This window comes from Salmo salar, chromosome 12 (assembly GCF_965601325.2).
Source record: "Salmo salar chromosome 12, fSalSal1, whole genome shotgun sequence".
Taxonomy (NCBI): Eukaryota; Metazoa; Chordata; class Actinopteri; order Salmoniformes; family Salmonidae; genus Salmo; species Salmo salar.
Genome location: NC_138302.1, coordinates 49,358,749 through 49,381,684, shown reverse-complemented (window position 1 = coordinate 49,381,684; position 22,936 = coordinate 49,358,749). Strand labels below are relative to the sequence as shown.

General features: G+C 42.6%; 1 protein-coding gene across 1 annotated transcript in view; it reads right to left on the bottom strand.

Annotated features, from left to right (window-relative positions):
* LOC106565248 (copine-9) overlaps positions 1-22,936 on the bottom strand; it is a 242,628-nt gene that overhangs the window by 31,926 nt on the left and 187,766 nt on the right. Inside the window, 6 exon segments of the mRNA XM_082959020.1 lie at positions 17,973-18,154; positions 18,630-18,676; positions 18,881-18,942; positions 19,210-19,263; positions 20,155-20,230; positions 20,757-20,798. Of these exon segments, the coding sequence (XP_082815146.1) occupies positions 17,973-18,154; positions 18,630-18,676; positions 18,881-18,942; positions 19,210-19,263; positions 20,155-20,230; positions 20,757-20,798 (463 nt within the window).

Genomic DNA, 22,936 nt, shown 5'->3' with positions numbered 1-22,936 from the left:
AAAGGACCTTTGGTGAAACTGGTGATAGTGAAAGTGTATGTGCCGGTGTAAATGTGAACGTATGATTGATTGAATGAGTGTGTCTTAAGTGGTTTAGAAATGATCAGAACTGTGCATTGCGAAAGCTATGTTTTCTATAGTGATATACAGTGTATAAAAGTGTGTATTTTTATTTTACATTCATGTAGTTCTGTCCTTTAGTTATTTTGTATCATGTCATGCTGTCTTAGCAGCAGCTAATGGGGATCCTAATAAAATACTGAATACTAAGAAGAAATGTATACAGTCGTGGCCAAATATATTGGCACCAAAGTATTTGGTCTCCAAAATTCTTTATTTCACTGTTAATATTACAGAACCTTTGTTTTTGATTCAGAACTTCATTTAAATCAGAAAGTAAACAGAAATGGCATGGACAAAATTATTGACACCCTAGACTTAATATTTGGTAGCACAGCCTTTGGTCAAAATAACTGCAATCAAGCGGTTGAGCTTCCTGCACCTCTGTACTGGCAGATTGGCCCACTCCTCTTGTGCAAACTGCTCCAGTTCTCCCAGATTTGAAGGGTGCCTTCTCCCAACTTCTGTTTTCAGATCCGTCCACAAGTTTTCAATGGGATTCAATGCTGGCCAATTCAGAACAGTCCAGCGTTTAGTCTTGAACCATTCCTGGCAATTTTTTAAGTGTGTTTGGGGTCATTGTCCTGCTGGTAGACCCATGACCTTTGACGGAGACCCAGCTTTCTGACACCGGGTCTGACGTTGCGCTCCAAAATGCCTTGGTAGTTGAAACTGTCAAAACTTTCTCCACCATTAAAATAATCCTTCTCTGCAATCTTCCATCCAGTTTTTGGTGAAAACGGGAACATCAACATCTCTGGAGACGGACTTGTAACCTTGAGATCTTCCATGCTTGGCTACAATCTTGTGTCTGACCTCAGAAAATTATCTGGTTATCTTTCTTTTCGCCATGCTCATTGCAGTACACACAGTGACACAAAACAGGAGAATGAGTCCTTTTCTTTATTCAAACTGGTTGAATGAGTGATTTTTATATTGCAGGCTTCTACAACTCACCACAATTGAGTTCAATTCCAAAGTAAAGGAGAATCACCTGCTTGAAATCTAATTATTTCTAACTATTTGTAGAAGGTGCGAATAATATTGTCTGGGCCATTTTAGGAATACTTTGTGGAATAAGATAACATTTAGTAAATTAATCAGATTCTGGGGTTTTGCTCAACTGCAAACCAAAGACACACATATGTGGATACCAAAATATTTTTTTATTTCAAAATGTTTCTGGAAGAAATGGTGCATTTCTTTTTGTGCAAGGGTGCGGATATTTTTTGGCAACGACGGTAGTTACAGTAACCCCAAAATGTGGCCATGGATGTGTTAGGCCTACTCATTTGGGAGGTTGAATGATACATTAGTTTGTAAGATAGCCTTAACTTTAGGCTATTTACTGTATTACAAAAGTAATATTGAATTGTGTTTGGTTGACAACACAACCAAATATCAACATTTAAAGGAGATGTATGTACTGCTTGGATAGTTTCATCTGAGCCACTGTACTTAACCTGTTTGGGCTAGGGGGCAGTATTGAGAATTTTGGAAAAAATATGTGCCCATTTTTAACTGCCTCCTACACCAACTCAGAAGCTAGAATATGCATATTATTGTTCAGGTTTGGATAGAAAACACTCTAAAGTTTCTAAAACTGTTTGAATGGTGTCTGTGAGTATAACAGAACTCCTATGGCAGGCAAAAACCTGACAAGGTTTCATGCAGGAAGTGGCCTGTTTGACAAGGAGTCGTGCGTCTTGCATCTGTTTATTGAAGAGTAAGGATCTTAGCTGTAACGTGACAATTCCCAGGGCTCCAATAGGCTCTCAGGACCCGGGAAAATCATGAAGGTTGACGAGGCAGCCTCAGGCTGAAACAGATTATCACCTTATCCAAGTGTCCCATAAGGTGACAATGGAATGAGGCGCGTGCGCGATTAGCCCCCGTGGAGTATTTTAATTCGGCTGTTTAGTTTATTGCAGATTCCCGGTCGGAATATTATCGCTTTTCTACGAGATAAATGGCATAAAAATTGGTTTTAAACAGCGGTTGACATGCTTCGAAGTACGGTAATGGAATATTTAGACATTTTTTGTCACGCCATGCGCCATGCGCACGACCGTGGATTACCATTCGTATAGTGTCTAGAACGCACGAACAAAACGACGCTATTTGGATATAACTATGGATTATTTGGGACCAAACCTACATTTGTTATTGAAGTAGAAGTCCTGGGCGTGCATTCTGACGAAGAACAGGAAAGGTAAGAACATTTTTCTTATAGGAAATGTTATTATGGTGAAGGCTAATCTTGCCGGGTGTCTAAATAGCTAGCCATGATGGCTGGGCTATGTACTTAGAATATTGCAAAATGTGCTTCATCCGAAAAGCTATTTTAAAATCGGACATATCGAGTGCATAGAGGAGTAATGTATCTATAATTCTTAAAATAATTGTTATGCTTTTTGTGAACGTTTATCGTGAGTAATTTAGCAAACTGTTAGTAAATTCCCCGGAAGTTTGCTGTTTTTTGATATAAATATGAACTTGATTGAACAGACATGCATGTATTGTATAACATAATGTCCTAGGTGTGTCATCTGATGAAGATCATAAAAGGTTAGTGCTGCATTTAGCTGTGGTTTGGGTTTTGGTGACATTATATGCTAGCTTGAAAAATGGGTGTCTGATTATTTCTGGCTGGGCACTCTCCTGACATCATCTAATGTTTTGCTTTCGTTGTAAAGCCTTTGTGAAATCGGACAGTGTGGTTAGATAAACGAGAGTCTTGTCTTTAAATAGCTGTAAAATAGTCATATGTTTGAGAAATTGAAGTAATAGTATTTCAAACGATTCAAAAATCGCGCCACTGGATTAGACTGGCTGTTACGTAGGTGGGACGAATTCGTCCCGCCTAGCCCATAGAGGTTAATTCTAGTTTGTCTACTATTTTAGCCAGCTATTTTCGTCCGCCGAGCCGCGCCACCGTTCTCCTACTTAGTCAACAACTGCTAGCTAGCTAGCCAACTTCTACCGACTAGCAGCACTGCAGAAACTAATACATTACAACGGAACGATTTGATTAGTGTAGTGTTAGCTAGCTACATAGTTGTCTTTGCTGTCTTTGTATCTAAGATAATTGTGTAGTTTAGAGTAATTATCGAGGTTAGCTAGCCAGGTTAGCTAGTGTTAGCTAGCTACATAGATGCCTTTGTATCATGATAAGGTGTAGCACTGAAACTATCGAGGTTACCTAGCCAGCTACACTTTCAAACAAAGTGAACAACGCAGCCACTGCTAGCTAGCCTACTTTACCAGCCAGCAGTACTGTATCATTTTAGTCATTTTAGTCAATAAGTTGTCTTTGTCATAGTTTGTCATAGTTTGATAATTGTGTAGTTTAGAGTAATTATCGAGGTTAGCTGGCCAGCTATTTTCGTCCCCCGCGACGCCATTTCCAAACCTAGCAAACTATTACCGACGAGCAGCATTGTAGAAACTAAATACATTACAAAGGAACGTCTTGATTAGTGTTATGTTAGCTAGCTACATAGTTGCCTTTGTATCATGATAAGGTGTAGTACTGAAACTATCGAGGTTACCTAGCCAGCTACACTTTCAAACAAAGTCAACAACGCAGCCACTGCTAGTAGTTTAGAGTAATTATCGAGGTTAGCTGGCCAGCTACACTTTCAAACAAAGTCAACAACGCAGCCACTGCTAGCTAGCCTACTTCACCAGCCAGCAGTACTGTATCATTTTAATCATTTTAGTCAATAAGATTTTTGCAGCGTAAGCTTAACTTTCTGAACATTCGAGACGTGTAGTCCACTTGTCATTCCAATCTCCTTTGCATTAGCGTAGCCTCTTCTGTAGCTTGTCAACTATGTGTCTGTCTATCCCTGTTCTCTCCCCTCTGCACAGGCCATACAAACGCTTCACACCGCGTGGCCGCTGCCACTCTAACCTGGTGGTCCCAGCGCGCACGACCCACGTGGAGTTCCAGGTCTCCGGCAGCCTCTGGAACTTCCGGTCTGTGGCCAACAAGGCAGAGTTCATCTCAGCCTATGCTACCCTCCAGTCCCTTGAGTTCTTGGCGCTGACGGAAAAATGGATTACCACAGATAACACTGCTACTCCTACTGCTCTCTCCTCGTCTGCCCACGTGTTCTCGCACACCCCGAGAGCTTCTGGTCAGCAGGGTGGTGGCACTGGGATCCTCATCTCTCCCAGTGGACATTCTCTCTTTCTCCCCTGACCCATCTGTCTATCGCCTCCTTTGAATTCCATGCTGTCACAGTTACCAGCCCTTTCAAGCTTAACATCCTTATCATTTATCGCCCTCCAGGTTCCCTTGGAGAGTTCATCAATGAGCTTGATGCCTTGATAAGTTCCTTTCCTGAGGATGGCTCACCTCTCACAGTTCTGGGTGACTTTAACCTCCCCACGTCTACCTTTGACTCATTCTTCTCTGCCTCCTTCTTTCCACTCCTCTCCTCTTTTGACCTCACCCTCTCACCTTCCCCCCCTACTCACAAGGCAGGCAATACGCTTGACCTCATCTTTACTAGATGCTGTTCTTCCACTAATCTCATTGCAACTCCCCTCCAAGTCTCCGACCACTACCTTGTATCCTTTTCCCTCTCGCTCTCATCCAACACTTCTCACTCTGCCCCTACTCGGATGGTATTGCGCTGTCCCAACCTTCGCTCTCTCTCCCCCGCTACTCTCTCCTCTTCCATCCTATCATCTCTTCCCTCTGCTCAAACCTTCTCCAACCTATCTCCTGATTCTGCCTCCTCAACCCTCCTCTCCTCCCTTTCTGCTTCCTTTGACTCTCTATGTCCCCTCTCCTCCAGGCCGGCTCGGTCCTCCCCTCCTGCTCCGTGGCTCGACGACTCATTGCGAGCTCACAGAACAGGGCTCCGGGCAGCCGAGCAGAAATGGAGGAAAACTCGCCTCCCTGCGGACCTGGCATCCTTTCACTCCCTCCTCTCTACATTTTCCTCTTCTGTCTCTGCTGCTAAAGCCACTTTCTACCACTCTAAATTCCAAGCATCTGCCTCTAACCCTAGGAACCTCTTTGCCACCTTCTCCTCCCTCCTGAAACCTCCTCCCCCTCCCCCCCCCTCCTCCCTATCTGCGGATGACTTCGTCAACCATTTTGAAAAGAAGGTCGACGACAGTCAAACGACACCGCTGGTCCTGCTCACGTTGCCCTACCCTGTGCTTTGACCTCTTTCTCCCCTCTCTCTCCAGAGGAAATCTCGCGTCTTGTGACGGCCGGCCGCCCAACAACGTGCCCGCTTGACCCTATCCCCTCCTCTCTTCTCCAGACCATTTCCGGAGACCTTCTCCCTTACCTCACCTCGCTCATCAACTCATCCTTGACCGCTGGCTATGTCCCTTCCGTCTTCAAGAGAGCGAGAGTTGCACCCCTTCTGAAAAAACCTACACTCGATCCCTCCGATGTCAACAACTACAGACCAGTATCCCTTCTTTCTTTTCTCTCCAAAACTCTTGAACATGCCGTCCTTGGCCAGCTCTCCTGCTATCTCTCTCAGAATGACCTTCTTGATCCAAATCAGTCAGGTTTCAAGACTGGTCATTCAACTGAGACTGCTCTTCTCTGTGTCACGGAGGCTCTCCGCACTGCTAAAGCTAACTCTCTCTCCTCTGCTCTCATCTTTCTAGACCTATCGGCTGCCTTTGATACTGTGAACCATCAGATCCTCCTCTCCACCCTCTCCGAGTTGGGCATCTCCGGCGCGGCCCACGCTTGGATTGCGTCCTACCTGACAGGTCGCTCCTACCAGGTGGCGTGGCGAGAATCTGTCTCTGCACCACGTGCTCTCACCACTGGTGTCCCCCAGGGCTCTGTTCTAGGCCCTCTCCTATTGTCGCTATACACCAAGTCACTTGGCTCTGTCATATCCTCACATGGTCTCTCCTATCATTGCTATGCAGACGACACACAATTAATCTTCTCCTTTCCCCCTTCTGATAACCAGGTGGCGAATCGCATCTCTGCATGTCTGGCAGACATATCAGTGTGGATGACGGATCACCACCTCAAGCTGAACCTCGGCAAGACGGAGCTGCTCTTCCTCCCGGGGAAGGACTGCCCGTTCCATGATCTCGCCATCACGGTTGACAACTCCACTGTGTCCTCCTCCCAGAGTGCTAAGAACCTTGGCGTGACCCTGGACAACACCCTGTCGTTCTCCACTAACATCAAGGTGGTGACCCGATCCTGTAGGTTCATGCTCTACAACATTCGCAGAGTACGACCCTGCCTCACACAGGAAGCGGCGCAGGTCCTAATCCAGGCACTTGTCATCTCCCGTCTGGACTACTGCAACTCGCTGTTGGCTGGGCTCCCTGCCTGTGCCATTAAACCCCTACAACTCATCCAGAACGCCGCAGCCCGTCTGGTGTTCAACCTTCCCAAGTTCTCTCACGTCACCCCGCTCCTCCGCTCTCTCCACTGGCTTCCAGTTGAAGCTCGCATCCGCTACAAGACCATGGTGCTTGCCTACGGAGCTGTGAGGGGAATGGCACCTCCGTACCTTCAGGCCCTGATCAGGCCCTACACCCAAACAAGGGCACTGCGTTCATCCACCTCTGGCCTGCTCGCCTCCCTACCTCTGAGGAAGCACAGTTCCCGCTCAGCCCAGTCAAAACTGTTCGCTGCTCTGGCACCCCAATGGTGGAAAAAGCTCCCTCACGACGCCAGGACAGCGGAGTCAATCACCACCTTCCGGAGACACCTGAAACCCCACCTCTTTAAGGAATATCTAGGATAGGATAAAGTAATCCTTCTACCCCCCCCCCCCCCCCTTAAAAGATTTAGATGCACTATTGTAAAGTGGTTGTTCCACTGGATATCATAAGGTGAATGCACCAATTTGTAAGTCGCTCTGGATAAGAGTGTCTGCTAAATGACTTAAATGTAATGTCTACAAAATAATAATTGATATGATTTTTGGTTGAGATGGAGAAATGAATCCAACATACAGCTGTATCAATTAATTTGTAGACAAAACTAGAATTAAAGTTAGTGGCAAAGATTGAACTATCCAAGAAGATCCTTCTAATGGTTATATTTGGTTGCGTTGCCAACCAAATACAATTCAATATCATTAAATATAATTACATTTGGAATCAGCCAGAGCTTGAAACCCTAGGCCTATATTGTATTGTCTATTTTTAGTAGAATTCTGGATTGGAACAATAACTGTTGATGACTTTGCAAATGCTACTTAAGCCTAAATAGCATCATTGATTATATAGTATATGAGTGATAAAGTATGGTCACATTTAATTTGCTCTGTTAACCCTACCCTTTGGAATGTCTTGGATATCAACAGTTAATCTATTTCGTTTTTTTAGTGGAGATCTCTCAACAATCATTCTCACGATAGCACATTGGTAACAGTCAATGACAAATATCATAGCTAACAGGGCTGGGCTTTTGTTAAAACCCTGGATAGGAGACCAACAGGATAGCTGTGGACAGATCAATTCTCCTGTAGGAGGTGCTGCCCAGCAGATAGCTATTTTTTCTGATAGTGGATATAACGTTGAAGATCTGACATTGTTTTAAAGGTATAAATTCAACATATTTTATGCAAGGTTTGAGAGAAGTAAGCTTTTTGTGCGAATGGAACATTTCTGGGATCTTTGATTTCAGCTCATGAAACATGGGACCAACACTTCACATGTAGCGTTTATGTTTTTGTCCAGTATATATTTCAGTAAAGCTATAGTGCATTTCACATTACTTTTGGATTCTAATCATATTATAATGCTCACATAAATGTCATGCTGATGTTCATGTTCATGTCATTGTCAGAAAAAAAATATTCTAATGTAATTGCTAGTAGAATAATGACAACGTTACAATGCAAATGTCATGGTTACATTTTGGAACTAAACCTCTCTTGCACTGAAGTGCTTTGTAACACCTTTTGCTTAGTTGTTTCGGTGTGCTGGCCCTCAACATCTGCTCTGTAATCAAATTATTCCCATAGTACGCTTCTGCAGGCGTGGAGGAATAATTTTCTCGTTTGAAGAGGCTATGCTGTCTGCATTTTCACTCTCTCGCTTGCTTCTCAAAAGTGGTTTGCGCTGTGTCAACTGCATGCGCAAGCAGCCTGGCTAGCTACTGCCCCATTGAGAAGATTCAGACAAATTACAAGACAGACTCGATCCTCTCAATCCGTATATGACACGAGACACATTTGCAGAAATACTAAAAGTTTAAAAAAAATTATAGTTCCGAAACGTTTTCCATGTTCTAGTATCGAAAAAGCACAGAAGTTTTGGTATACCATCCAACACTAGTATTTTCCACGTTGAAACAACTTTTATTCAACCAGTTTCTGCGCAGTGGGATGTCTCCAGGAGCAAGAATCTCAATACACTGCTTGTCATTACGTTAGCTAATTGGCATGTCATGGTGACATCCAGATGGTAACCAATATATATCAATTTAGTTTTCAAGTTTTAACTGGTGCGATGCTGCTGTTGTTGCCAGCTAGCAAGCGTAAACTAGCTTGCTGGAAAGGGCTCATCAGACGACTGACTAAACTCACTGAACCGAATCCATTCGTCTCCTCTCGACTCTCAGCAACATACATCACCAATTTTCGGCACCAGGCGTGTCCGTATAGCCTCTCCAGTAATTGACATCGGTTTATTGTATTATAAACAAAGGGCATCCGTATAGGAAAAAGTAACAACATTGGGGAATAAGCAGGTAGAGACTATGTATCCCCGATGTCTGCAAAGGAGAGTTTTACAATGCATTTCTTCTGATGAATTACAGACAGAGGCCCTCTTAGTAAAGGATCCCTATGTTACGTCTCAGCGACGTAAGAACATTGTGAATTTCCAGTAGTGGTTAGAGCGTAGTGGTTAGAGCGTTGGACTAGTAAGTGAAAGGTTGCAAGATCGAATCCCTGAGCTGACAAGGTTCTGCCCCTGAACAAGGCAGTTAACCCACTGTTCCTAGGCTGTCATTGAAAATAAGAATTTGTTATTAACTGACTTGCCTAGTTAAATAAAGGTAAAATAGTGCCTTGTAAGTCTGTGTGTGTTCTGGGTTGGAGCTAAAGCCTGTATCAGACAATTAAGAGCATCACTGCTAAAGAGTTGAAAAGACATGTCACTACAAGTATTGGCATTCAGCCAACATAAAAGACAGTATGAGTCTGCTTCAACCCCTGTCCAGCCAGGAGAAGAGAGTGTTCTTCAGGCTATATCCTTTATTAAAGTTTCTACGAAAAACAAGTGAACAGCAGTCTGACCTTTCTCCTTCTCTCTGAAGAGAAATGTAATTGAAAGGAGGAAGCAATCACCTTAAAAGAAGTGAACTAGTCTGCAAAAGATGAGACCTGACTGCATGACCAATCCATTTGTTGAAGCAGTTTGTAGTTTCCACAGACAGAGCCGTAGCAAAGTACAATAAACTTTTCTTTGATACTTTGATTAAATAAGAAGAGAGATACTCACCTCTCATCTAAAATATCTTACAGTTGCGGGCACTAAAGTTAGGTTGTGTTGCGGTATTGGCAGATGCACAATGCATGTGCAACATGACGCTCCGCTGCTTCGACATGACAGTTTGTCTAAAAACTGAAGCATAACTAGCCACGAAGACAACACTGGCACAATGTTGTGACATATTTGTGACTTATATATTGGCTAAAAAAAAATCTTTTTACTATAAACTTTTGATTCCAGGTAGAATCTTTGCCTTGTTTGAGGGTACTTCGTTGGGTGAAAAAAGTGTTCTACCTGGAACCAAAAAGGTTTATTCTACAGGAACAGCTAAATAACCTTTTATGACATTTTTTCTCTAAGAGTAAGAGTTCATATGAAAGGCGAATGAGATTCCACAACCAATACACTTGACAACGTTAAAGGGAAGGTTTTCAGCCGAGAGGTACGTTTTCAGGTTGCTAAGCTACAGGACTGTTTTGCTAGCACAAACTGGAATATAAACCAGGATTCATACATAACATTCAGGAGTTTACAACATCAGTCACCTGCTTCATTAATAAGTGCACTGACGTCGTCGTCCCCCGCAGTGACAGTAGGTACAGTTGAAGTCGGATGTTTACCATTAGGTTGGAGTCATTAAAACTCGTTTTTCAACCACTACACAAATTTCTTGTTAACAAACTATAGTTTTGGCAAGTCTGTGAGGACATCTACATTGTGCATGACACAAGTAATTTTTCCAACAATTGTTTACAGACAGATTATTCCACTTAGAAATCACTGTATCACAATTCCAGTGGGTCAGAAGTTTACATACACTAAGTTGACTGTGCCTTTAAAACAGCTTGGAAAAATACAGAAAATGATGGAATTGCTTTAGAAGCTTCTGATAGGCTAATTGACATCATTTGAGTCAATTGGAGGTGTACCTGTGGATGTATTTCAAGGCCTACCTTCAAACTCAGTGCCTCTTTGCTTGACATCATGGGAAAATCAAAAGAAATCAGCCAAGACCTAAGAAATAAAATTGTACACCTCCACAAGTCTGGTTCATCCTTGGGAGAAATTTCCAAACGCCCGAAGATACCACTTTCATATGTACAAACAATAGTACGCAAGTATAAACACCATGGGACCACGCAGCCGTCATACAGCTCAGGAAGGAGACACGTTCATCTCTAGGAGATAGAACGTACTTTGGTGCGAAAAGTGCAAATCAATCCCAGAACAACAGCAAAGGACCTTGTGAAGAAGCTGGAGGAAACAGGTACAAAAGTATCAATATCCACAGTAAAATTAGTCCTATATCGACATAACCTGAAAGGCCGCTCAGCAAGAAGGAAGCCACTGCTCCAAAACCGCCATAAAAAAGCCAGACTACGGTTTGCAACTGCACATGGGGACAAAGATCGTACTTTTTGGAGAAATGTCCTCTGGTCTGAATGAAACAAAAATATAATTGTTTGGCCATAATGACCATCGTTATGTTTGGAGGAAAAAGGGGGAGACTTGCAAACCAAAGAACACCATCCCAACCATGAAACACGGGGGTGGCAGCATCATGTTGTGGGGGTGCTTTGCTGCAGGAGGGACTGGTGCACATCACAAAATAGATGGCACCATGAGGAAGGAAAATGATGTGCACTAGGATAAAAAAATACAGGACTAAGATCAAATCCAGCTCTGACAATCAATGGATGTGCTAGGGCTGGCAAACTATCACGGATTACAAAGGGGCCATATGGAATACCAAGACGCATACTCAGAGCATGTGCTGACTAACTGGCAAGGATCTTCACTGACATTTTCAACCTATCCCTTACCCGGTCTGTAATACCAACTTGTTTCAAGCAGACGACCATACTCCCCGTGCCCAAGAATGCCAAGGTAGCCTGCCTAAAAGACTATTGCCCCGTAGCACTCACATCTATAGCCATAAAATGCTTTGAAAAGCTGGTCATGGCTCACATCAGCACCATCATCCCAGACACCCTGGACCCACTCCAATTCGCATACCACCCCAACAGATCCACAGATGATGCAATCTCTAATGCACTCCACACTGCCCTTACCCACCTGGACCAAATTAATACCTATATAGGAATGCTGTTCATTGACTACAGCTCAGCATTCAACACCATAGTCCCCTCCAAGCTAATCACCAAGCTCAGGACCCTGGGACTGAACACCTCCCTCTGCAACTGGATTCTGGACTTCCTGACGGGCCACTCCCAGGTGGTGATGGTAGGCAACAACACATCCGCCACACTGACCATCAACACGGGGGCCCCTCAGGGGTGAGTGCTTAGTCCCCTCCCGTACTCCATGTTATCCCACGACTGCGTGGCAGCGCAGGTGCACACGACTCCAGCACCATTATCAAGTTTGCTGATGACATGACGGAGGTAGGACTGATCACCGACGACAATGAGGCAACCTATAGGCAGGAAGTCAGAGACCTGTCAGTGTGGTACCAGGACAACAACCTCTTCCTCAACATCAGCAAGGCAAAGGAGCTGATTGTGGACTACATGAAATGGAGGGGAGAGCACGCCTCCATCCACATCAATAGGGCTGTAGTGGAGCGGGTCTAGAGCTTCAAGTTCCATGGTGTCCACATCGCTAAGGAATTAACATGGTCCACACACACAGACACAGTTGTGAAGAGGGCTTGACAGCGCCTCTTCCCTTTCAGGAGGCTGAAAAGATTTGGCATGGGCTCTCAGATCCTCAAAAAGTACTACAGCTGCACCACTGAGAACATCTTGACTGGCTGCATCACCGCTTGATACGGCAAATGGAAGGTACCCGACCGCAAGACGCTATAGAGGGTGGTGAGTACGGCCCAGTACATCACTGGGGCCAAGCTCCCTGCCATTTAGGACCTCTATACCAGGCGGTGTCAGAGGAAGGCCAAAAAAAATGTGAAAGACTCCTGCCACCCAAGCCATAGACTGTTCTCTCTGCTATCACATGGAAAGCGGTACCAGTGCACCAAGTCTGGAACCAACAGGACCCCGAGCAGCTTCTTTCCCCAAGCCATAAATAAGACTGCTAAACACGACTGCTCAATAGCTAATCAAAAGGCTACCCGGACTACCTGCAAAACATCTTCGGGATAGGCATGCCGTCAACGGGACAGTTGTAAATCATGCAGCGTCGTGTGTCACGATCGCAGATTTTAGAGAAACAACAAATGTCGATACATATAAGTGTCTTATATCGGCTGAAAGCTTAAATTCTTTTTAATATAACCTCACTGTCCAATTTACAGTAGCTATTACTGCGAAAAAATGCCATGCTATTGTTTGAGGAGTGCTCCTAAAAACTAAACACCTTTTTCACCACAGTAGGTTTGGTAAATTTACCTCTGAAGGTGAAAGGTGTACTTACATTCTGAAATCTTGCTCTGATTTATCATCCAAAGGGTCCCAGAGATAACATGAAGTGTAGTTTTGTTAGATAACATCCTTTTTCATATCTTAAAAAGGTCAATTTAAAGTATGCACGATTGATTTTGTATTTCCACTCAATCAATTTGCAGAGAAAGGAATCTGTGAAAATCTAACCCTAAACATTGTTTCAACCAGTCAAATCACATTTGTATTTACTCCTCAGAGATCCTAGAATGTAACCAGACTTCACTATATCATTAGGAGTGCAATATATCCTATAGGACACCAAATTTGGTCAGAGAGCGACGCCTACATGGCACGCCGATGGCGTCTTCCCTTGATTGACTGTATCTTTGTTAAATAAGCACCAATCGGGGTCAAACAAAGCTAGCTAGATAGCCAATGAGCGGGGCTTTACGGGAGTATGCGGAAACCCAGTATCTGTCGTAAAATGTTGCTGCTAACCTTATGCAACGTCAAGCGTTTCCTTTTGGACAAACATTTTAAGAATATGGAGAGTTATGAAGTTATGAAAACTGGGTGTTTTGCAAATGTTGAACTTATAATATGGCTACTAATACTGGAAAAGCTAAATCAAAGTCCAAGTATACAGATTTGATGATATTCTTGCAGAAAAAATGTAATGTGAATGTAAATGTCTCCTTCACGATTTGCCCAAATGTACCTGGGTAACTTCACACTAAATGTTATGTAGTTTGCTCATACTTCAAGTTATCCGTCTGAAACTTTGCACATACACTGCTGCCATCTTGTGGACACCATCAGATGGCTAGATTTCGGACCTTTCTGTTGCCTTTCAAAGATAGTGGTTGAAAAATGTAAAAAACGGTTGTTTTATTCATTGTATTCTGTTCTACCAGATCTATTGTGTTATATTCTCCTACATTCAATTATTAATTAATTAAGAAATTCACAAATTTCAAAGTGTTTCCTTTCAAATGGTACCAAGAATATGCATATCCTTGCTTCAGGGCTTGAGCTAAAGGCAGTTAGATTTGGGTATGTCATTTTAGGTGAAAATTGAAAAAAAGGGGGCTACCCCTAATTAACTCTCTTGCCCTGACTCTATGCTCAAGTTCACACATACTTACACTGACAGCCCAACACACACATTTTTTTAACCAACTCATACTTTTGTATATATATATATAAATAAACAGACTACAAAAGTATGTGGATACTCCTTCAAATTTGTGGATTAGGCTATTTTAGCCACAGCCGTTGCTGACAGTTGTATACAATTGAACAGACATCCAGGCAATCTCCATAGACAAACATTGGCAGTAGAATGGCCCGTACTAAAGAGCTCAGTGACTTTCAATGAGGCACCGCCATATGATGCCACCTTTCCAACAAGTCAGTTTGGCGAATTTCTGCCCTGCTAGAGCTGCTCCGGTCAACTGTAAGTGCTGTTATTGTGAAGTGGAAATGTCTAGGAGCAACAACGGCTCAGCCACGAAGTGGTAGCCAACACAAGCTCACAGAACGGCACCGTGAGTGCTGAAGCGTGTATCGCATAAAAATCGTCTGTCCTCGGTTGCAACACTCACTACTGAGTTCCAAACTGCCTCTGGATGCAACGTCAGCACAATAACTGTTCGTCCGGAGCTTCATGAAATGGATTTTCATGGCCGAGCAGCCACACATAAGCCTAAGATCACTATGCGCAATGCCAAGCGTCAACTGGAGTGGTGTAAAGCTCACCGCCATTGGACTCTGGAGCAGTGGAAACGCGTACTCTGGAGTGATGAATCACGCTTCACCATCAGGCAGTCTGACGGACGAATCTGGATTTTGCTGATGCCAGGAGAACACTACCTGCCCCAATGCATAGTGCCAACTGTAAAGTTTGGTGGAGGAGGAATAAAGGTTTGGCCCCTTAGTGTCAGTGATGGGAAATCATAACGCTCCAGAATACATAGACAATCTAGATGATTCTGTGCTTCCAACTTTGTGGCAACAGTTTGGGGAAGGCCTTTTCCTGTTTCAGCTCACAATACCCTCGTGCACAAAGCGAGGTCCATACAGAAAAGGTTTGGCGAGAACGGTGTGGAACTTGACTGGCCTGCACAGAGCCCTGACCTCAACTCCATTGAACAACTTTTGGATGAATTGTAACGCCGACTGCGAGGCAGGCCTAATCGTCCAACATCAGTGCCTGACCTCACTAATGCTCATGGCTGAATGGAAGCAAGTCCCCGCAGCAATGTTACAACATCTAGTGGAAAACCTTCCCAGAAGAGTGGAGGCTGTTATAGCAGCAAAGGGGGAACAAATTCCCAGGATTTTGGAATGAGATGTTCGACGAGCAGGTGGCCACATACTTTTGGCCATGTAGTGTATATCTTTATCTTTAACTCTGCATTGTTGGAAAAGTGCCCGTAAATATGCATTTCACTGTTAAAGCCAAATTATGCTTGATTCAAAAATGTGGTAGGAGGCTCCGTATGGAGGGAGTGATGCAATTGTGGAGCCTCCGGAGGCATGCAGAAGTTAAATTGAGCTACGTATCGCGTGTGCGCCTCCCAAATTTTGTAACCATGTGGAGGGCTTCGTACATCTCCGCATTGACATGATTGGTTGATAGTAGGTGGTGGCGGAGGGTCAAGTATAAACACAAACTCATTTCCGTGACATCAGCTCTGCTCCACGAAGCGCAAGAAGTGCCCTGACTTCTGCAGAGGCCGTATCACAGTAAATGATGTACGGCAACTGCAGAAGTCGGATTTACCATGCAGAGCCATTTAGTCTACACCTGTTGTTTACGAAGCATGTGATAAATATAATTTGATTTTCTTATGAGTTGAGGCAGCCCCCCTCTTCCAGCAGGATCAGACAATGTGGTCTAATTAAAAGATGCCTTTGCATGACTTGCTTGGGCTTCGTCACGCCAAGGTGAACTCTAATTGGGAGAGCTGATATAGCGGTGGCCCATTCGGAAATGTGCCAAGTTAAAAAGCAGTGATGAATCTCGACAGCAGTGGTGTCACTTTGTGTCACAACGTACTCACTGGTTTCAGACACTTTGGGGAGGGTGAACAATAGCACTTTTTGGATACTGCGACGCATGTCTTTCACAAATCTGATAAAATGCTACAATTTGATATAATTTGAGAGGGAATTTTGAGGTCAGACATCTATGAATCATAAGTCAGAGGAAGATGATTCAGATAGTGATTGATTTAGTCAGAAGTGTCCCTGTTTTGGCATGGGGCTATTAGCTGATGCTGAAAATAATAAAAGACAGAGAGAAAATAGTCTGTGTGGCGTCCATATCTTTCTCTTTATCAATTTATTTATCAAAATTGACCAGCATGTTTAGACCTGAACTTTCTACACATCGGTTAAAAATATGGACAGCATTACTAGTGCCGTTGTTATGAACTGTTATGAACTGCTATGGAAATCCATTTTGTGCATAAGCATGGCATTGAGACCTTACAACATAGTCTCATTAAAGACCTGACCTTCGCATCATTTCCTTCACATCAAGGAGACTTCTTTGTGGCGAATTCCTCCAGCTTTGGGTCTAAAATTAGCTGAAAATAAGACTCCTTTTGTTTTTTTTACACTTATTTGTTCAGGAAGTCCTCCCCTTTTTCTTTCTCCTCTGAAGTATCTGTCCAGGGAGATAGAATCCGAGGAGAACTCGTTTTTTTCTTCTTCGTGTTTAGTGTTTGTTATTCTGTCTTCTTCATCGGCTCATGAAGATAAGCTAAGCGCTACGTCCTCTAAAGTCTATTTCGGTCGGTGTCTGTCTGGTCCCTTTTTGTTTCTCACTTTTCCACAATCAAACAGATGGCGTTTTTTATTTTTTCCCCACCCTTGCTCTACCCTTGTTCAAACACTTCACATAACTACTTGAAGCTGACACTAGCTCATTAGCTTACACAATGGTGCTGCAATTTGTGTTTTATGTTGACATATTTACAGATTCTCGTGTTCTTCGTGACTTTACCACACCATGTTGAAGCATCAACCAGCAGTAGGAACAACAACAAATGTATTGTAATGTAATGTGTTCAGGGTGTCATTAATGTGGGATGTAAAGGTGGGTAGTCATTGTCAGACTTCACAGGAAATCACAAGAAACTAAGGATACTCCGTTCTGAATCATGCCAATACGGACCTTCTGACGATGTGTGTTTTCATTACGCAATGATGTGATGTATATATAGTATACAAGTGTGAGTTTTTTTTGTTGTTGCCTCATGTCAGTAGGCATAACACAGCTCTGATAGGTATTAGGAGAATTTAAGTTAGCAAAATCAAGTATTTTACAGTTGACCATATTTTGATTACTAACAGTCCTAGGAAGCTAAATACTATTTATTGTCACATGCTTTGTAACCAGGTGTAGACTGACAGTGAAATGCTTATTTACGGACCCTTCCCAACAATGCAGAAAGAAAAAATTGAAATAATAAAAAAATAAATACACAATGTTATAGGGGGAAACACGTTTTGCCAGCAATATAATAGAGCAATGAAACATTTATTATTCTTGGAGCATCAGTCAGCCTTGGATACAAATTGATATGGGTGATGTTCAGTAGCATGGACTACTCAAAAATAGAACAGGACTCTATTTCAAGAAAGAGCAAGGTCTCTCAACTGAGCTCGACAGATGGACATACACTATTTTAGTTTCCAACTCTCCTTTGACATGAACTCTTATCAGCAAAGGGAAGTGTATGAATAAAGAAAGCATTGTGGATGGCAACTTCACATCTGTAAAAGCGTGAAAGCAAAGAACACATCACAGAAGGGACGTTGTCATCAAATAGTATTTATATAGTTCCCAAGGACTGAGTACTCTTCTGTGGATCAGTAAATACTGCAGCATAAAGTACCAGCACCTCATTGCAAGAAATAAAACTGTGCCTGTTCATTACCCACAGTAAGTCCATCATAAACACAATAAAAAATGTTACATCATATCAACAACAACTGCTCCCTCCCTCCATCACTCTCTCTCACCAGTGGGAAGACATGGGAGATCTTGCCGTCCGGGGGCAGCTTTGCTCCAAAGCCGTAGGCAGGGAACATCTTGTCACTGTCGTAGTCCTGGATGATCTCCCCCACAGCCTTCAGGGCCATTGCGTAGGCATTCATCTGGTAGGGACTCATGTAGTGCAGAGAGGTGGGCTGGGATGGGTTACCTGGAACACAGCAACAGAGCATTGGTTATTTTGTTATATATATTTTTTACCTTTATTTAGAAAGGGAAGTCATATTGAGACCCAGGTCTCGTTTTCAAATGAGCCCTACAACACAACACACAAAATACAAAACACACACTTCAAGTACAAAAAAGGCATAGGCCAAACAGGCAACGTTTCACAATATCATACTACTTGTCTTAGAATGCATGTTGAATACATTGATCTAGATAAGTGCTATGCTATTGACCTATTGACCTACAGCCACAAGGCCGTGTGTTAAATTCCATCAGCATCCACCGACAAGTAGCTACAGCATTGCAGTATCTAACGTTCATTTGATAGCAAAATATTGCTGGCAATATTTGGCCCTGCTTTGACAAATGTTAAAGTAAGATTATTTTGAAAGAAGTTTGGGGAAACTAGTCCTTAAGTAGAGCCCTTCGACTCGTATAAGTGATTCTGCCACACTTACCATTAGACGCTGTGAAATCGATGGCCACTGTGAAGTTGAGTTGCGTCCTGGGGAGACAATGTTGAATTACATTGAATAACCCAAACTTTACCAGACAAAAACATAATAAAGACTAAAAAGGACATTGTCTGTTTAAACAATGCAAAACAATTTCAGACATGAAAGCTAGGCTGAGCGAGCCATCAATGGCTCATCAACATTATTAAGAGTAGCCTCTAATGTTAATGGGACGTCACAAAGATTTGGCTCACCCTCCCCGGATGAAGTCTACAAACGTGTATTCTGACTCCACTTTAAAGGACAGCAGTGTGACCTTCAGGGGAGGGAGAGAGGAGGAGAAAGAGAGGGGGGAGAAATAGGGAGAGAGGGGAGAGAAACAGTGAGAGAGAGATAAAGAGGGGGGAGGATATAAGGAAAGGGATATAAGCAGAAACAGGAAGAGGGCAAGTGAAAAGAGAGAGGGAAGAGAAAGAGATGGCCAAAGCAAAACCTTTAATGCATATGACATATCACATTGGCAATGAATCCTATCTATAAAACATATGATAGATGAACAATGGAAAGCTCAACCGGTACTTACTGTCCCTGAATTGATGTATTTCTTCTTCTTGCCTTTCTTTTTATGGTTTAGAACCTGGACAAAAAGAGGGGAAAACGTGTACATTGAAAAGATGACTAGTTTGATTTCACCACATAGTTTGCTGTGTGAAAGTGTGGTATGGAAAGAAACTGACCGTATGGAACATGTCATATTCTAAGAGATAGAGGACGGATGAAAAATAACATTATTTTCATAGCGGGGATATCTAAGTGAAGTCGTAAGAATTGGAAAATGTGAAGCTTCAATGGGTAGGTAAATCACAAAAATGCTAATCTCATTATTAAAGATACAATATGTTTTCTGATGTCTTATTTGAGTAACAGCTGTGTGCTGTGTACATGTGTACTTAAATTAAACATTAGTCAGTAAAAAATGTCCTACATAGAGAGACAACACAATATAACCCATATTATAAAGCATTATAAAGGCTCAAACATGCTTTTAAAAAGTAATAAAGCATTTTTTTTCAATGTCTTTTTAACCAGAAATATGTATTTTCAACTTTTTTTTAATGTCTTGTGCTCGTTGGGTTATACCTGCAGGCTGTAGCCCTTTCCTGCAGTCAAATGACCTAGTGGAATGTTATTCATATTTTTCATAATTTCATAATTAATCCCCCCCAAAAATTGTTTGCCAAAAATCCTGTGTTTCTATGTGAAACAGTTTTGTTATATTTCAGTCTTCTGTGATGTACAGTATATGAAGTGTAATATTGGGATGCAAACTCAACATTTAATACATTTCAACTCTATATTTGACATAGTATAGGTGTCTTCTTTTTTTAAGCCCAGAACCATGTGTGAGCTGTATACTTTAGTTTCAAAGCAGATTTGTTTAAGACCACCAAGAAACACTCTGTGTGACCCTGACTTAGTCCACTGCAATAATTTTAGTCCACTGCAATAATTATTTTTTCTTTTTTACCTCATAGACGTTGAACTGGCTCTGGCCTCTGGAGAATTCTCTGTAGCTGGTGGTGAACTCGCCAATGAAGTCATGACTGTGGGAATAGTTGCGAGAGTAACACCTGCAGCATCTGAAAGAGTATTATACTAAAGGAAACACCAACTCCGTCCCCTCTCTGTACATCTAAATATCATCACCTAAAGCCAAATAGGACCTGCCCGCTATCAATCTGTGTGTGATATTTAGAGAGGAAGCCTTGTGGGCACATTAGTAGCCACCATCAGTGAAGAAGGAGAGAGGGAAAGAGGACAGACAGATGCGGGGAGAGATGGAGGGAGGCAGTTAACACTCATATTCATAAACCCTCTCCCTTCTGATATTACCGTCAACCTTTTAAAGTTCCGGTCAGTGAATTATGGTTGTGTGTGCTTATGGTTGAGAGTCCCTCTCATCCCCCCATCCCAATGTCACTGGTCTAATAAGGTGATGAAGATTCCCCTCCAGAGAAAGAACAAGGGATGACATTTGAGGGAGACTTGGAGCATCTGAGGCTGTCTGGAGATTGTAAATGAAATTAATGAGTGAAGAAACAAGGGGGAGGGGGGAAGCGAGAAAATTACCTTCCATCTCTGTCCCAATCATACACGTCCACCTTGACTGTCCTGGAGAAAGGGAAGATACGAGAGAACGATGAGAATCGAAGAGAGGGTGTGTGTGTGTGTGCATGTGCATGTGTATGTGGGTTTGTGTGTGTGTGTGAGAGAGATAAAGTGAAAAAGAGAGAAATGAAAGATAGTATACTACAGAAGCTTGAACAACAGTAATAACATTTGAAATACACGTCATATACTGCGGATGGGTCTAATCCTGAATGCTGATTGGTTGAAACCGCATTCCAGTGAAAACTAAAATGGATGAGTGGAACATTTGTTTTGATCTTTTCTGCGGCATGACTATGGATGAATGGGAAAAAGAGATGGCAAAAATACCCAGGCATGCAGATGTTGAGGAGACTGCATTGAATGACCTAGAGAAAAGCCACAACGAAAAAAACACAGTTAAAAATACAAACTGGGCTATGCGTTGCTTCGAGGGCTGGCTAGCAAAGAAGAAAAAACGTTGCTGACTTCAAATCTGTCACTAAGGAAGAGTTTAACATCCTTCTCTGACAGTTTTATGAAAATGTACGAAATGGGAAGGGGGAGCAGTACAGCATAAGTAGCTACCTGGGATTCCGTAGTGGGCTCAACCGGTTTCTAAATGACCCACCCATCGGTGGCAGCTGGTGCCTTATGAAGGACACTGAATTTACCACCTAAAATCATGTATTTCTGGGCAACATCAAACAGCTAAGAAAGCAAGGAAAAAATATCACAAACAGCCACCCTCCCATTACCGATAAGGACATGGCCCAGCTCCAAAACTCCCAGGCTCTGAATCCCGGTACACCAAGGGGTCTGGTCCAGAAAGTGTGGTTTGACCTCCAGTTACATACAACAGACAACTAAAGCCCAACTCATTCCTCCTAAAAACAGACAAGAACGGTCTAAGGTATGTTGTTCATAGCCTGTTTGTGTTATTTCTAAGTTAGCCTCATAATTAGGCTACTGGAAAACAATATTATAACAATGCATTCTCTCTCTCAGATACGCCACTCTCGCATATAACGAGGCCACAAAGAATTATCTGGACCCAAGGGACACACCCGTGCCAATATACCCAACAAACACCGGCATTATCACACAAGTCAGCTGTGGTGGATAACAAAGAGAATATATGGTTTCATTTATTAAAATCAGCTCAAATAAATGTCATGGATTGTCTTTCTTTTGTCTGAACAGTGTCCTGACAAGAGAGCACAATTTTTCTGCCAGGCAAAGTCAGGCATCATAAGCTCATTGTTATGGATGTATCCAAATAAATCTTCACTAGAAAACAGCTTAAACAAATGCAAATGCAGCTACTTTGCTGTTATTCTGTCTGCACTTTTCACATGTCTGTAAATTAGCCGTAGATGGCTAGCTAGCAAGCAAAGGAAAAGAACGTTGCCAGTCGGTATGGCAATGGAACATTTAGAACGAACGACTGGGTTGCGTCTATAGATACAGAACAAAAAGAATGAACGACTGGGTCACGTCCCTAGCAACCCTAGATTCGTGTCGGGTCTATATCTTGTGGAAGGATGAAATAGTACGAATAAATTAATCAAAATAACGTTTAAGGAAAATACGTCGATCATTATTTGATGATCCTTTCGGGCCTAACAACACCCATGCCAATATATCCAACAAACACCGGCTTCCCGGGCATTATTACTTATATGTAACTACATGTTTGGGAAAGAGAAGGAGAGAGGGAGGCAAACACAGTATGTCCCTTGAGAAATATGAGGTGATGATCAATATAAATAGCCTTACGGATTTACCCTGTCAAAATGGTCATGTATTTGGGACACATACTACATGGAATTGATTAACAATATAATACGATTAATTGAGATTTGCATTTTGCATAAATCAGTAATATTGTGTGTTTGTGTGCATGTATGCATGTGTGTGTGCGTGTAATAACCAAAGATAAACAAAACGTTGTGGAACCTCCATGTTGATCCCAATAACACCAGCGCTGGCCTTTGAGACAATATGGCCGACTGCTGGCATTATTCTGACCACCACAGAGCATCATGGGTACTGTAGTACATCATGCTACAGCAACATTCCATAGTCCTTAGTATTGAGCACAGATAGTGACAAAACCACAAATCATTGGCTACTTAGTCCCACAGCCTTGCCAATGGCTC